The following is a 17,931-nucleotide window of genomic DNA, read 5'->3' as shown; positions in this document are numbered from 1 at the left end:
ACAATCACTTTGGAGGTCTATCTTTGGCACAAAAGATATTGAGGCAAGGGTACTACTGGCCTACCCTGAAAAGGGACGCCCTCGAGTTTGTACGAAAGTGTGACAAATGTCAACATTTCTCTTCGGTACAAAGGTAATCGTCGCAGGATTTGACCGCGGTCTCCAACCCTTGGCCTTTCTCGAAATGGGGTGTGGACCTCTTAGGTCCTCTACCGAAAGGTAGAGAAGGTGCAAGCTTTGTAATTGATTACTTTACGAAATGGGTTGAGGCTGAACCACTGATAAAAATCACAGAAGCCAACACTTCCACGTTCTTGTAGAAGAATATTATATGTCAGTTCGGGATTCCCTACTCAATTGTCTCAGACAATGGTAGACAATTCAACAACAAGAAGGTCAGAGCACTATGCGAAGAACTCGGTATCAAGAAGCATTTCTCCACGCCTCACCACCCACAAGCAAATGGCAAGTTGAGGCTGTCAACAAAACAATCAAACACGTCCTAAAAAGGAAGCTTGGTGTGTCAAAAGGGGCCTGGGTTGACGAGCTACCACAAGTTTTTTGGGCAATTCGAACCACCACGAGGACGCCAACTGGGGAAGCACCTTTCCTCATGGCATATGGTACAGAGGCGATGAGCCCCGTTGAGGTCGGACTCCCGTCTCTAAGACGTCTGCATTATAGTGAAATCACAAACGATGAGCTTCAGAGGTGCGACCTCGACTTCATTGAAGAGAGAAAAGATGACTCCCAGTTGAAGCTCGCCACATACCAAAGAAAGATGACGAAGTACTTCAACTCAAAGGTAAAAAAGACGTCATTTCGAGTCAACGACTTGGTACTTAGGAGAGTCTTCCTCTCCTCAAATGAACCTGGTTCTGGTTTCCTAGGTCCGAACTAGGAAGGACCATATAAAATCATAGAAGAAATTCACCCTGGGACTTATTGGATTGAAGACATGGACGGCAAGGCCCAACCCCGTCCATGGAACATCGAGCACCTCAGAATCTATTACCAATGAATGTACTACCTCGCTGGATGATCTTTCCTAGCTCTTGTAACATTTTTATGGTTCAATAAAATTCTATGATTAAATTAACGTGTCGTATTACTTCCTAACTTCGGAGGAGAGGCAAGCGTCCCATCTTTGGGTCACCTCGTTCAAACTCCGAGGCACATTCACATGCCTCCCTTTGGCAAGGCTGAACGTCAAGGGGAGAAGTCTCAACATGGCTGCACCATCCACCATATTGGGAAGTGTCGTCACCTCGGAGGAGAGGCCGGGGTCCCATCTCTGGGCCACCTCGTTCAAACTCGGAGGCGCATGGACATGCCTCCCTTTGGGGAGGCTGAACGCCAAGGGGAGAAGCCTCAACATGGCTGTACCATCCACCATATTGGGAAGCATCGTCACCTCGGAGGAGAGGCCAGCGTCCCATCTTTGGGCCACCTTGTTCGGACTCCGAGGTGCATGCACATGCCTCCCTTTGGCAAGACTGAGCGCCAAAGGGAGAAGCTTCAACATGGCTGCACCATCCACAATGTTGGGAAGCGTCGTCACCTCTAAGGAGAGGTCGGGGTCCCATCTCTGGGCCACCTCGTTCGGACTCCGAGGCGCATGCACATGCCTCCCTTTGGTGAGGCTGGGCACCAAGGGGAGAAGCCTCAACATGGCTGCACCATCCACCATGTTGGGAAGTATCGTCACCTCGAAGGAGAGCCCAGCGTCCCATCTTTGGGCCACCTCGTTCGGACTCCGAGGCGCATGCACATGCCTCTCTTTGGCGAAGTTGAACGCCAAGGGGAGAAGCCTCAACATGGTTACACCATCCACCATGTTAGGAAGCGTCATCACCTCAGAGGAGAGGCCGGGGTCCCATCTCTGGGCCACCTCGTTCGGACTCCGAGGTGCATGCACATGCATCTCTTTGGCGAGGCTGAATGCCAAGGAGAGAAGCCTCAACATGGCTGCACCATCCACTATTTTGGGAAGCGTCGTCACCTCAGAGGAGAGGCCAGCGTCCCATCTTTGGGCCACCTCGTTCGGACTCCAAGGTGCATGCACATGCCTCCCTTTGGCGAGGCTGAACGCCAAGGGGAGAAGCCTCAACATGGCTGCACTATCCACCATGTTGGGAAGCGTCGTCACCTCAGAGGAGAGGCCGGGGTCCCATCTCTGGGCCACCTCATTCGGACTCCGAGGCGCATGCACATGCCTCCCTTTGGCGAGGCTGAATGCCAAGGGAAGAAGTCTCAACATGGCTACACCATCCACCATGTTGGGAAGCGTCATCACCTCGGAGAAGAGGCCGGGGTCACATCTCTGGGCCACCTCGTATCAGAGTAAAACTCCTAGTTCAACTGCAACACGGTCCACTTTCAGGATCCCTTCAGGTTACAATTATTAAGCTCAAGTACAATTCATTTGCTTAAGTCCCATATTGGTCATAACACGTGAGGCTTGCATACAATTTATTCGTTTAAGTGATTGGAGTTAGGATACCCAATTAAAGTTATTTAGTTCTTCAATCAACATTATGTTCAATTATTTAACGAGGCCAACACGCTTGAATAAGAAGGAGGTTATATTGATTTTCAACTAAGATTACAAAAGGGGGCCCTGAGGCCAATACATCGTGAATAACTGAAAAGAAAACTATCCTAAGCCTGAGCACCAGACATTGCTTCTTCTGCCTCTGCTACCTCATCTCCCACCACTTCATCAGCTGGGGTTTGACGTACTTCGTCCACAAACTCCAACCTGAGTTGCGACAGATCTTGATTGGGATACAACTCCTCAGCCTGCTCCATCACTTCGGCATAAGCAAAGTTCCTCCAGTAAGTGCTAAAGCTCTAGTACTCCTCGGTATTGTGGAAGTTGGCGATGTAGTCTTTCACTGCCTCCTCCCTTGCATTTTGGGCTTCCTCTCTAGCATGGGTTGTGTCATCAACGTACCACTTAATTTGGCCCTCGATATACTTGTATGAATCTTGGGCCCCTGCCAGCTCCCTGTTAGCCTTCTCCAAGGCTTCGACTGTCACCTTCTGGTGATCATTGAAAACCTCCACCTTCTTAGTCAAGGAGGCAACCTCACACTGGGACTCATGTACCTTCCTCTTCAATGCCTCTATCTGGGCCAAAGTAGACTCCAACTTGGCCGATTCTTCAAGTTTTTCAGCCCTAGATACCTCAGCCTCGATCCTAGCTACCTTAGCTCTTCTACAAGGGATGTTGTCTTCCTCTCTAAGGCGATGGTCCTCGTCTGGAAGTCAGTGAGGGCCTCCCTGCATTCCAGTGTAAGGCCAGAAGTCCTAACACTTTGGCTTACAAGAGCCCTTGTCAGGTTTGTGGCATCACAGGAGGAGGTGTGCAGCTGCCACCAATCCGTCCAGAATTTATAAAAACTCTCAGTAGCGCCTCAAATCTCAGGTGGCGAGGCCTCCACCAAAGTTGGGGCCAAAGGCTCCTCCCTTCTGGTAAGGAAGCTCGGAGACTTCCCTTGCACTCGAGCAGGCCTTTGTCTGGCAGCCTCCTCCTCGACTGCCTCAGCTTCTCTCCTTGCAGCCTCCTCCCTCGCCTCTTCAGCCTCGGCGCACCTTACCATTTTAATCTTAACTGCTTTCGAGGTAGCTTCTAGTAGCTTTGGCTGCCTGACTTCTTTGCCTTCATGGGACATAGAAGTCCCAAACTTGCCAGACGAGCTAGAGATATGCACCAGCTTCCTCTTCTTTGGTTCCTTAGGGACTTTCTCCTTCCCCCGAGACTCTTTAGGCTTTTCTGGCCTCTGGGGGGTCCCCTCTTCGGAAGGCCACGAGGTACTGTCCTTGGAGAGACGTTCAACTCTACCTCGGACCTCCTTGGCACCACTTGACCCCGACTTTAGGGGCCTCGCCTTCACAGTAGAAGTTGTCCTCAGTATAGACGCCATGTCAGGAGCTGGGTACTCCTTCTTAAACTTATCTGCAGAACACAGCGCGTCAGTACCAAAACGAAAACACAAAAATATACAAATGTGAGAGCTTTATACCCCTGGAGGCCATCAGTTTGAAGTCGAGGAAATAGCGAGTTCTGTTGATGAGGTGGTCAAAGTGGCGAAGCTTCAGAGGTCTCTTGTAAATGTCCTCTATCACTTCAAACTCTTCCCTGTTCAGCTCGAACCTCGTACTGCTATCTGTAAACGAGGCCTCAACAATTATAGGAAAAATTAAAGTTGAAAACGGAATGCAAACTACGTAGGCTGGGAGACTCACGAGCTTCATGGTACTGGGTTAGTACTGTGCAAGACAGGGCTTTGTCTCCCTCCACGGCCTGCCACCTGCCCCTAACCCAGAACCACGACTCCTTTCACTCCTTTATGGAAGAAGGCAGCCCTACCACAAAAGGAGCATGGGCCCCCCAGGGAGTCAAGTAATACCACCCCTTCGATTTCTTACCTATTACCCTAGGCTGGAATAGGGTCATGAAGATGTGGAGAGGCATGTCCTCCCCAAGCGACACTTCCTTCCACAGGAAGTACGAGTCGACCAATTGGCTCTACCTATTTGGTAGGACCTGGGTCGGCGATAACATGAAATTCCTCAGCACAGCCTTGAAGAAGGGGTGTAGAGGAAGACGCATACCTGCCTTAAACAAGTATTCGCTCATTTCCACGCACCCAGGCCTTAGATAACAGGCTCGCTCATGGGTCTCGGGCATTAACATCTCCACATAATGAGGTATATAGTACCTCTCCCTTATCTCCCCCAACCTCTTCGATGTCATATTCGAATGGACCCTAGACGCCCCCATTCTACATTGTAATCTACTTTCTCCTCAGTCATAACAATCTGCTCAACCTAGGAGTCCCCCTATAACTAGACCCCCGACTAAACGACGCGACAGTGACCAATCCCTAGCTAAAGTCGACTAAAATAACTAAGAACGCAGTAAAAGGAGGATTTTTTGTGAAAAATACCTACTAAAAAACTACACAAACAGTGTTGGAAAAGCAGTGAACGGACTTGCCTCAACGCCAGAATGTTTAAGTTCTAAGAAAAGAAATCAGATTACAAGTGCTGGAAAATTCAGAAAAAGAGAGTTCTCTCGCCTTTTATAAAGGGCTAGGATGAACCCCTACCGTCAGATCGAAGCTCATTCAATCTAAACCCTTCATTTTAAATCAAATTCGAGGCGTAGAATTCAAACGGTTTTTCAAACCTACGCCTCAGATTTAAGCGTGTCTCCCACGTACCTCAGCTAATGCGTCTGCTTCTAGAAGCTCCAACTGTTCTAATAATTACGATTTTAATTCGGCGGCACCAGGCACCTTGGAAGTTGCAATGGTTCAGCCACCTTTCCTCGAAAACATGCACAAAACATCAAATCATTGGCACAACTGCCAAGGAACAATTATTATCAATGAACCTTAGCCTTATCTTCAACGTTCAGTCATTAAGCCTCGCAGGTTCAGTTTCCCAACCACCTCGGCTTCATCTTCAACATTCAGCCATCAAGCCTCGCAGGTTCGGTTTCCCAACCACCTTGACTTTATCTTCAACATTCAGCCATCAAGCCTCTTAGATTCGATTTCTCAACCACCTCAGCTTCATCTTCAACGTTCAGCCATCAAGCCTCTCAAGTTCGATTTCCCAACCACCTCGGCTTCATCTTCAACGTTCAGCCATCGAGCCTCACAGGTTCGATTTACCAACCACCTCGACTTATCTCCATCTACCAGGTCTCGCGAGCCTTGGACATTCAGTTCGTGCCACCACCTCGGCTCCTTCATCATTCACCCACAACAACACATTTCAAACTCCAACCATGATATAAATATTTATACTTGGACTTGGGGGACTATTATTTATGGTTCAAAAATTCTTTCAATTTTTACCCAACCCACTGGCTTTACTTCATTGAAGTCCACGCATTATATAAATGACTATACTTGGACTTGGGGGACTATTGTTACGTGTTGTCATACTTGGCCAACCTACGTGGGCCTATGGCCCATTCAATCTGAACCACGTGGCGCTCTAACCGAGGTGGTTTGTATATCTGATGCCTTTCATGCCGAAGCCCATATGCCGAGGCCTGGGAAGATAGCTGAAGCCCTAAAGCGAAAGTACTACATGAGTGCCAGAAGCCCCGAATCCAAAGCTGAAGCAGAAGCCCCCGAACCATGAATGAACGTCTTCCATGATCACTTCTCCCAAGAGATCTTCTACGTAAAGATCTTATTAGAATGGTTGATGGAACCTTTGTCATAAGTATACATGTCAAGTCTTGTAATTAGCATGGGAGTTCTGTATAAGCAATAAATGCGCAGCAAGCTATCGAGTCAAGGATGATGCCTAGAATTGGATGTTTGAATTAAAGAGATGAGGCCACGTTCCACCTCATCTTAGGGCTGCCATTTCACATGTAACACTATAAATACTTTCCTTGTATAACATTGAAGAACTAATGCAAGAATCAATACAAGAAACCATACTTTATTCTCTCTTTCATATTATCTTACAACAAAATACGAGTTCATATATATTTATATTTACATTCACATTCTTGAGCGCCGATTGTTAATTATTGTACAATCGGATTATGAACATCCAGCTGGATTCCGAACGTTCTCGTCCCGTGTCGTTGAGCTACTCCCACGCCCCTGATTCTTTCATTCTAGACCGTCCATGTGTCTTGCGTGTAGGATCTTCGCTCACATATGCGTGGGTGGGTCCGACATCTGTTGACAATACTTTTTGGGGTCAACAAATAACATATCATACATACACAAAAGCAGATGCACAATCATGCAATTATTATCACCTTTTTTTTTAGATAAAGACAATAATCAAAAGAGCTTCTTATAAAACCAACAGATGACACAAAGTTATCAAACCTTTTGTACCATTGCATAGAGGATTGTTTTAGGTCATATAATGATTTTTTTTAAAAACACACATGATTAGGTCTCTTGATATCAACAAATCCTTATGGCTGGCATATATATATATAGTCTCATCAAGATCATCATATAAGAAAGCAGTTTTAACACCTATTTGTTCAAGTTCAAGGTCATATTGTGCAACTAAAACAAGCATAATTCTTATAGTAGTGTATTTTACAACAGGGGAAAAAATCTTACTGTAATCTATGCTAAGTTTTTGGGTAAGTCCTTTAGCCACTAATTTGGCTTTGAATCTAAGGGGCCGGTTTAGAGAATTTTCATTCCTTAATATTATAGATTCACTTGCAGTCTACCAAAGACTTATTTTAAAGTTTAGGCACAAGGTTCCAAGTATTATTTTTTACTAATGACTTAATTTCCTCTTCTATAGCAGGCTACCACCTTTAGAGAGTTGGCAACTGACGCTTCTTCATAAGATTTTGGCTCTTTAAATGCCAAATCTTGATATGACAGGACAACAAGGGACAAATAATCATTGATTCTCACGGGTTCTCTTATCTTCCTTCTAGTCCTATCTTTGGCTAGTAGATAATCATCTAAAGATTTCCCAAATCATTGTTAGATACTTGAACACTGCTTTCACTATGTTCACGAGAAACTGACACATTACCACTTTGAGTTTTACCCTGGCCCTCATTAAAGAGTTTAGGGGAAGACTCTTGCTCTACATGTAATCTAGTCCTTTCTTTTTCACTTTCATGGATTTCTCTAGAGATCCTTTCACTCAAGCAAGACATCTTAGTTTCACTAAAGGTCACATTTCTACTAGTTATCATCTTAAAACCCTTATTGTCTTTCACCCAAAGCTTATACACTTTCACTCATTCTAGGTATCCCATGAAAACACATTTTTAGGACCTAGGGTCCAGTTTTCCCAAACTTTGGTGGGAATAGGATGCATAGCCAAACGTTCTTAAAGGGGTATAATCAACCAGTTTACTTGTCCACACCTTCTTAGGTGTTTTTCCATCTAGAGAACTAGTTGGTGTTCTATTTATGATATATACAGCTATCATAACAGCCTTACCCTACAAAATTTTAGGGACACCTAAACTAAAATCACGCATATAACCTTGTCTAAAATTGTCAAATTCATTCTCTCAGGTACACCATTTTATTGTGGATTATATGGAATAGTTTTATGCCTTAAAATCCTATCATTTTCACACAGTTTGTCAAATCAGCATTAAATAATTTTAGACCATTGTCTATTCTCAAAATTTTAATCTTTTTACCCATTTGATTTTCAATTAAAAATTTCCAGGCTTTAAACTTTTTAAAAGTACTTGATTTTTGGTTCAAAATAAAAACACATACTTTTTTTTTTTTTGGAAAATCGTCAATCAAGGATAAAAAAAAATATTTATTTTCACCTTGAGATGTGGTGGCTGATGGGCCCCAAAAATCAGAATGTACGTACTCGAGGATAGATGTTGTATTGTGCTTTCTAGTGTTAAAATGAAGTCTATGCTATTTGTTTAAGGTGCAATACTCACAAAAGGGGACTTTAGAAATAATATCACTACCAAAGGCTCCACTTTTACTTAAAATGTGCAGGCATTTTTTTACTAACATGGACCAATCTATTATGCCATTTTAGGGTTGCATCACTCTCAGAACTACAGGATTCTGCAATGTGACTTATGACACTGGCTCTAGTGACATATATTCCATTTCTTTTGGTACCTCTGAAAATAACTAAGGACCCTTCATTATTTTCAAGTGAACATTTCCAAACCTGTCTTGCAGGCTTATGTCATCTAGATTGCCCATTGAAATTAAATTTCTATTCAAATCAGCAACATACCTCACCCTTTCCAAGGTAAAGGTGTACCCATTTTCAAATTTCAAAGTCACACTACCTTTCCCATTAACTCTGCAGGCAACATTATTGCTCATAACTACCTCCCCTCCATCAAGATCCTTAAAGTCCTCTACCCAAGGTCTCCTAGAGATCATATGAAAAGTGCAGCTTGAATCTAGAATCCACTCTATAGTCTGATCACTATGATTTGCAAAGTTTGCAGTTTTCAGATCAAAAGTGGAAATAGTCACTACATAGACATCAATAGTCTTATCACCTAATGGTTCAACAACATTTCCTTAATCCATCCTCATATCTATTTGTTCTTTTTTTTTTTTTGAATAGTCCTTAATATGATGTCATGTTCTACCACACCCATAACATTTATCTACTTCTATTTCTAGACTCTGACCTATGTCTCCCTTTTCCTTTCTTGTTAAAGGTATTAATCCCCTGACTGATTTGACTACTTTGATTATTACCCTGCCTAGTGAGTGATCTACCTCTCACAAATAGACTTTCACATTTCTTACCTTGCCTTTCAGCCTCAACCTTCAATTCTATACTACTATCTCTGGGGTCCATGAATCTCTATCATACTTGATTGTGATCTTGACATCTCTATAAGCTTCAGGTATGTAATTAAGAAGGATCACGGCCCTATATTCTACAGATACTTTGTCCCCCAGCACCAGTGATATCTTGTACCAATTTATTAAAAATATCAAGATTATTATCTAAGTCTTTAGACAAATCAATCTTAAAGCTAAAAAAATCTCACTAAAAGAAAAATTTTATTGGGTAAAGACTTAACTAAATAAAGTTCTTCCAATTTTTCCCACAAGTCTTTAGCATTATCAAGCTTTCCTACTTTTCTCAATACTTGATCAGATAAATGAAGAATAATAGAAATATAAGTAAGTTCATCAGATTCAGTTTTTTCTTCAGTAGTTATAGTTGCAGGAAACTCACCAATTATTGCTTTTGAAACCTTTTGTTGAAAAATGACTCCTTTAATTTTTTGCTTCCAAATGGGAAAAATCTTCTTTTCCATTAAAAACACCAAGTTCAAATGTAGTAGTTGTCATTTGAAAAAAGAAGGCTTTTAATCAATACAAGAAAATGTTTGAAGTCAATGTTCAACAGTAAAGTGCATATATCCCAAACAAAGTTAAACAACACACAGTGTCACTCAAAGATATAAAATATCAGGCAATCAACAAATAACATATGATTCAGTGAACATAAAATAACAAGATTAACACAGATACATGGGAAACAAACTTAAACCATGTGTTGGAATTCACTAGGATTCCGTGAGGTTCATGACCTCAGGTCAAGGCAAAACCCAACACACGAATTAAAATAAAAAGGAATGAGGCACAAAATTGAAAAGGATTAGGGTTAGGAAAATTTTTAACCAACAACTTCGAGTCACACAAAAAAAAATGCCTAGGTATCTCCAGACCGGCTTGCAAGGAATTTCATATCTAACTCCCAATTCCAAGATTCAACCAATAATTGCTAGAGAACCAATATCTCCCAAAGAATCACCAGAAGAAACCCAAAAGTCCACCACCAATAGGATCTAGGGTTTTACCACTTGTCAAATCTTTCACGATTCGATTGTAAAAATTAATTTTTCACAACCAATTCACGAAGATGTGGACTCGACTAGCTAAGAATGTCTCTGATACCACTGTTACAATCCAAATCCAAGAGTCTCAAAAGAACACAGAATATCAAAAATGACCATTAACATCAAGATTCGATTATTTTGGGCTTAGAACATCATTGTTTGTACAAAATGAAAACTCCACAAACCTAACCCCAAATAGCTCGAACAGATCAATGGACCGAAAAACCAAACTTAACTCTGATTTCAACTTCTAAACCTTTAATCGAAGAATCACAAAGACTCAAAGTACAGATTAACACCCCAAAGACCAGAAGTTTAAGGGATTTACATAAAGTACACGAAAAAGAAGACTAAAGGAATACGAAGTGACATGAAGAGATAGAGAGAAAACCCAGAAGCTTCTCAAACAAAATCAGAGATGAAAAGTCACGTAGGACAGCCACTCAGGTAGCATTTATATTTCCATTCCATCAACGTAGATTTCAATAAGGTGATCTAACTGTCCAAAGCAGCACATGTGTTGTCCAAGATTGGAGCCGATTTTAGGCCCATTTCATTAAGTGTTATCTGGCAATGGATAAGTAAGCCGACAAATGAGGAAAACCCAATTTCATCATTTCCCAAAGGGCTGGGCCCAACTTAATTTGGCATGAGAGTACAATACAATTTTGAAAGAGTAGGGCACAAAAGTGTGGAAACGTTGTATAAAATTTTTATTTTTTATTTTTTTATTGTAAACTGATAAGTGTGTTTTTGCACACTTATTTAGATCACAAACATGACTTAATTACGAGCAAAATATTTAAATTATAACTTAATCTCATTGACTTCATGCAATGTAGGTATTTCTATGAAAATGGTGGAATTCAGGAGAAAAGAGCCGAAAAATGACTAAAATGGAGCAAAGTGATAGTTCAAGGACTAAGGATGCAAATATTCAAAAGTAGAACTAAAAGGCAACCCGGGAATGCAAATATGCTAAGTATGAACTTAAAAGCGATACAAGATGATTGGAAGAAGAAGGAATTACAAAGGGACTAAAATGAAGAAAAATGAAAGTTCAAGGACCAAAATAGACATTTTGCATAGTTGGTAGCACTATCCCTCTATGCGGTCGTATAGAGGCCTCCCGAGAATATTTTCTCAAATTTTTTTACTCTATGGGACCTCATAGAAATGTACTATGCGGTCGCATAGAACAAGATTCGGGGTTGATTCTGCAGTTTCCTTATACGATTGAAACTCTATTGGTAACCTAATTTTCACGCGATATAAATACCAAAGACATCCAGAAAGAGGCAGAACATATTGGAGGTAGAAAAACACTCATTGGAGAGGATTTTGAGTTCAAGAACGAAGATTTACATTAAGAGCTTCAAGATTTTTCAAGATTTCATAACCCGGTGATGCCTTTTATCTAAAATCTGATGTATTCTTTTATTTTAACCATGTTAGGCTAGATTTTCATGTGCTAGCAGATTGATGTATCATGTAATTTGATCTTTAATTTTCTAGTTTTGCAATTTGACATTAAGACATATTTCTATTGTTTTGAATAATTTATATGCAATTATTGTTTCAGCAATTAAGGGCCCGTAATTGTGTGAGTTTGGTGATTTATTCTTGCATTCGAGAGAATTGGAATATGTTCGACATAATATAAATCATCGTAGGGTTCGATAGGGGATAGAAATATACCACTATGCCCTACGTGAATCTTTAAGTGTTCATAAAACCGCATGCATTTTTATATATGCACTTATCATAAAAATATAGGCTGGTGGTATGTAGAAATAGGTTCGGTACATCTCGAGAGAGAATATTGGATAGACTTAGGAACATTGATTCGTCACAATTGAAGTGTGTTGTCACATTGTGAAACTAGGGTTTTAAAGTGATAATTACATGGAAAATCGTGATCCTAGTGTGTTTAATTTCTATTGATTATAATAAACGTGCGTCCTCGACATTTGAATTCATTCTAGAGTGTTAAAAATATTGTTTTGTGTATTTAATTTGAGTCAATCATAAAAATTGCATAATTAGGATTTTCTTTCCAAAATTAGGGTTTTAATTAAGTTCACATTCACTTTAGTAAATCAGTTTCGGTTAAGGCGACGATAGGTAAAATTGAACTAATCAATCTCTGTGGGACGATATTCAGACTTATTTAATCCACTTTATTACTTGTTAACGAACCGTACACTTGCGATAGTTTTAAATCGAAAGAAATAATTTCGTGAACAAGTTTTTGGCACTGGTGCGAGGATTGAGTTTAGTTTAATTTTATTTCTCGAGGCACTAATTCGAACTTCAATTTCTATTTTGCTAGAATAATTTTGTTTTTGTTTTTATTTTAGGTTAGTATCCCTTATTTGTGTTTTAGTTATTTAAATTGTTTGAATCTCAGTGCTCGTACTGGTGTTGTTTCTCAGATATGCATGCCACGATCGACTGGAGGAGAATTGATTTTAGCTGATCCTGAAATCGAGCGCACCTTTCATTGACTACAAAGAAATCACCGAGAAGCACAAGTACAAATGGCTAACAAACTAAACAATCCCATTATTCAAGCTAATGAAGGAGAGACAATGGACGAAGGAAATGAGATTCTAGGAGATTTCTTGACTCCTCAAGTGATTCAAAGTCAATCCAGCATAATGTATCCACCGTTTGGGCAGCCAAATTTCCAGTTGAAGACCAATATAATACAGCTATTTCAAAATGGACACCAGTTTTATGGCAAAGCTGAGGAGAATCCACATACACACATATCTCCATTTTTGGATATGTGTCAACATTTCAGATATCAAGGGATTTTGGATGATACTATTAGGCTAAGATTGTTTTCACATATGCTGCGAGATAGAGCACTTGAATGGTTGGATTCACTTCCGATTGCGAGTATCACTACATAGAACAAGTTGGTACACAAATTCTGCACAAAGTTTTTCTCCCCAGCCAAGATAGCGAAGCTGAGATATGACATATCAGTATTTAGTCGAGGAGAAACCGAATCATTTGACGAAGCTTAGAACAGATTCAAAAACATGCTCCGGAAGTGCCCTCAACATGGGTTTGATAAAAAAATCTAAATTCGATTCTTCTACACAGGGTTACTTCCATACCACAAGACAATGGTGGATTCAGTGTCAGATGGTTCAATATCCACATGAACAATTGATGGGGCATTGGAATTATTTGAGAGAATGGCTACCACATCAGCCATGTGGTCTTCTGAGAGGGCGATTCCAAGGAAAACTCCGGGTGTCTACGAGGTGGATACTTATTCAGCAATATCTGTAAAAATCGACTCTCTGTATCACAAGGTGGAAAGCATATCACAAACAGCACAAGCTAAGAAGAGCAATTGTGAGGAATGTGGAGCTGAGCATAAAATATCGGAATGCCACTCATACAAGGAATTGAGCAAGCAGACTATGCACAATGGGGACAACACCAACAACACAATCAATATGGAGAAACTTTCAATCCCAGTTGGAAAAAGCATCTCAACTTCTCTTGGAGCAACCAGAATCAAAATAGGTCACAGGGACAATTTCAACAACAAGAGAAGAGGCCTCAATTGGAAGATATGATAGGAAAATTCATGGAGAAAGCCGAAGCTACACTTCAAAATCAAAATGCAGCCATCAAAAATTTGGAAACTCAAATGGGATAGTTGGCCATCGCATTGACTGGCAGAATGTCAGGTAACTTGTCGAGTAACACAGAAATCAATCCCAAAGAGCAAGCCAAGGCCATTACAACTCGAAGTGGAGTACAATTACCTGAAATCCATGTCAAGAGACTGAGTGTGATTGGAGAGACATCTTCCCCTGCTGAAGAAGAGACTGTTGTAAAGGAATCAACTTTAAAGGAAAATTCATAAAAGTCACAGGATAAGGCCAAAGTCATAGTCAACCCATACGAGCCTCCGATTTCCTTTCCACAGCGGTTGAAGAAGCAAAAATTGGAGCAACAGTACAAAAAATTCCTAGAAGTCTTCAAAAATCTCTATATCAACATCCCAGTAGCCAATTCACTATTTCAGATGCCTAGCTACACGAAGTTTCTCAAAGATATTATATCAAACAAACGCAAGCTAGAGGAATGCAGTGCCAGAATCCAGAAAAAGCTCCCACCAAAACTGAAAGATCCAAGGAGTATTACTATTCCTTGCACTATTGGTGAAGTCTATTTCGATAAAGCATTATGTGACCTCGGTGCAAGTATTAATTTAATGCCTCTGTCCATTTTTAGGAAACTCAACTTGGGAGAAGCTAAAGAGACTACTGTGACACTTCAGCTGGCGGACAGGTTACTGACACATCCCAGCGGGATAATTGAAGATGTGCTTATCAAGGTTGAAAAGTTCATATTCCCAGCGAATTTTCTTATCTCGGACATGGAAGAAGACAAGGATGTCCCATTGATACTTGGCAGACCATTTCTGGTAACAGGGAGAGCATTAATTGATATTCAAAGGAGGCAGTTGATCTTAAGATTGGGAGAGAAGCAGATCTCGTTCAATGTATTCAAGGTCATGAAATTGCCAGCAGAATCAGATACTTGTTACCAAGTTGACATCATTGACAAGGCAGTACAAGAAACATTCTTACTTCACGGCCCATCTGACGCCTATAAAGCATGCTTTGCGCAATCCCAATCAGTTCAATCAGATTCTCTTGAAGTTGAAACATGTGCGAGGTTTTTGGAGACCAACCTGTCATATGCCCGAAAGAGGCACTTCGAGGAACTGGGGACGGGAAATACAAAGCCACTGCCTTCTATTCAGCAACCACCGGTTTTAGAACTCAAGCAACTACCGCCACATCTCAGATATGCATATTTGGGGGAGTCAGATACACTTTCAGTAATCATTTCAAACACAGTCAGTACGATGGAGGAAGAAAAATTGCTCAGGATACTCAAAGAGAACAAGACGGCGATTGGGTGAACAATAACTGACAGTAAAGGGATCAGCCCTTCTCTGTGTATGCATAAAATTTTAATGGAAGAAAATTGCAAGCCAAGTATAGAGGGTCAAAGAAGATTGAATCCAAACATGAAGGAAGTAGTCAGGGTAGAGATACTGAAATTACTGGATGTAGGAATTATCTACCAAATTTCAGATAGTGTATGGATTAGTCCAATTCCAGTGGTGTCGAAAAAAGGGGGAATCACAGTGGTGAAAAATGAGAAGAATGCATTAATTCCCACCAGAACAATTACGAGATGGAGAGTTTGCATCAATTATCGCAAACTCAATGCAGCTACACGAAAGGATCACTTTCCACTCCCATTCATTGATCAGATGTTGGAGAGGTTGGCTGGACATTCATACTACTGCTTCCTTGATGGATGCTAGGGCTACAATCAGATACCTGTCATACCAGATGATCAGGAGAAGACCCCTTTTACTTGCTTCTACGATACTTTTGCTTATCGTACGATGTCTTTTGGTCTTTGCAACTCTCCAACCATATTTCAAAGGCGTATGATGGCAATATTCTCCAATATGATTGAAAGGTTTATTGAGATTTTCATGGACGACTTCTCAGTTTTTGGATCTTCATTCAATGAATGTCTAGAACACCTAAATTTGGTCTTATAGAGATACAATGAGGCTAACTTGGTTTTAAATTGGGAGAAATGCCACTTTATGGTGCAGGAAAGCATTGTACTCGGGCATCGGATCTCGGCAAAAGGAATTGAGATGGACAAAGCAAAAATTTAAGTTATTAAGAAGTTACCACCGCCTACATCAGTTAAGAGAGTTCGCAACTTCTTGGGGCATGTGGGGTTCTACATGAGATTTATAAAAGATTTCTCGAAGATCACTAAGCCATTATGCAATCTGCTAATGAAAGACGTGACCTTTGAGTTTAATGAGGAATGTCTCACAGCATTCAACACTTTAAAGGAGAAGCTCATGGAAGCACCAGTAATTGTAGCACCAGATTGGAAACTGCCTTTTGAATTGATGTGTGATGCTAGTGATCACGCCGTGGGTGCAGTATTAGGACAGCGGAGGAACAAGATTTTTCATGTGATCTACTATGCAAGCAGAACTCTAAATGATGAGCAAATCAATTTTGTCACCACTGAAAAGGAGCTGTTGGCCGTAGTATATACATTCGACAAATTCAGATCATACCTTGTCGGGTCTAAAGTCATCGTCGACACAGATCATGCTACATTAAAGTATTTGATCACAAAGAAGGATGCAAAGTCGAGATTGATTCGTTGGGTGCTATTGCTGTAAGAATTTGATATCGAGATACGAGATAAGAAGGGCAGTGAGAATGTAGTAATGGACCACCTCTCCCGATTAGAGCCTGGGGAGATAGAAGAATTAGTGGACATCAATGAGATCTTCTCAGATGAGTAGATGTTGAGAGTAGATGAAGCACCTTGGTACGCAGATATCATCAATTACTTGGCCAGTTCCATCCCACCGCCGGACTACTCAAGTCACCAGAGAAAAAAGTTCTTCACCGAATTGAAGTATTATTTCTGGGAGGATCCAATTCTCTATAGGTGAGGGGCTGATCAAATAGTAAGGAGATGCATACCTAAGGAAGAAGTACATGAGATTCTCAAGTACTGCCACTCATCTGCATATGCAGGCCACTTTGGGGGCTTCGAAAACAGCTACACAGATTCTACAATGAAGGTTCTACTGGCCTACACTGTTTAGAGACGCCTTTGAGTTTGTCAAGAGGTGTGACAGATGTCAATGCACTGGAAATATCTCGAGGAGGAATGAAATGTCACTGAATAACATTTTGGAAGTGGAGATATTCGATGTGTGGGAAATTAACTTCATGGGACCTTTTTTCCCATTCATTCTCAAATCAGTACATCTTGGTAGCAGTGGACTATGTGTCAAAATGGGTAGAAGCAGTTGCACTGCCAACAAATGACTCAAAGGTAGTAATTGGGTTCTTGAAGAAATATATTTTCACCTAATATGGTACACCGCGAGCTATAATCAGTGACGGGGGCAAACACTTTGTAATTGCCAGTTTGAGCAACTGTTGAATAAATATGGCGTTAAACACCGTGTTGCTACCCCATATCATCCACAAACCAGCGGGCAAGTTGAAGTATCTAATCGACAGCTAAAGAGAATACTCGAGGTCATAGTGAACTCATCTAGAAAGGACCGGTCTAAAAAGCTGGACGATACATTGTGGGCTTACAGGACAACATTCAAGACACCGATAGGCATGTCTCCATACCACCTAGTTTTTGAAAAAGCGTGCCATCTGCCACTAGAAATGGAGCACCGGGCATATTGGGCTATGAAACAGTTAAATATGGACTTGAGTGTCATCGGTGAAAAGCGCCTACTGCAACTTAATGAATTAGATAAATTTAGAATGGAAACTTATGAAAATTCAAAACTCTACAAGGAACAAACCAAGAAGTGGCATGACATGCATATTCAAAAATGAGAATTCGAAGTGTGGCAGCAAGTGCTATTGTATAATTCGAGACTCAAGCTGTTCCTAGGAAAACTACGATCACGGTGGTCG

At 41.1% G+C, this 17,931-nt stretch overlaps 2 protein-coding genes across 2 annotated transcripts; both read left to right on the top strand.

Moving 5' to 3' along the window:
- Nucleotides 1-15,401: 15,401 nt before the first annotated feature.
- LOC111379772 lies at nucleotides 15,402-16,127 on the top strand. Its single transcript, XM_023003211.1, has 3 exons — nucleotides 15,402-15,632; nucleotides 15,759-15,893; nucleotides 16,005-16,127. Exons 1-3 carry the CDS (start codon nucleotides 15,402-15,404, stop codon nucleotides 16,125-16,127), a joined length of 489 nt encoding a protein of 162 aa, XP_022858979.1.
- A 654-nt stretch (nucleotides 16,128-16,781) lies between these two features.
- LOC111379771 lies at nucleotides 16,782-17,850 on the top strand. Its single transcript, XM_023003210.1, has 4 exons — nucleotides 16,782-16,930; nucleotides 17,020-17,162; nucleotides 17,268-17,323; nucleotides 17,419-17,850. Exons 1-4 carry the CDS (start codon nucleotides 16,782-16,784, stop codon nucleotides 17,848-17,850), a joined length of 780 nt encoding a protein of 259 aa, XP_022858978.1.
- Nucleotides 17,851-17,931: the final 81 nt, after the last annotated feature.

Source organism: Olea europaea, unplaced genomic scaffold (genome assembly GCF_002742605.1).
Source record: "Olea europaea var. sylvestris unplaced genomic scaffold, O_europaea_v1 scaffold2032, whole genome shotgun sequence".
Taxonomy (NCBI): domain Eukaryota; kingdom Viridiplantae; phylum Streptophyta; class Magnoliopsida; order Lamiales; family Oleaceae; genus Olea; species Olea europaea.
Note: the sequence above shows the minus strand (reverse complement) of the source record. Positions and strands in the feature narration are given on the sequence as shown.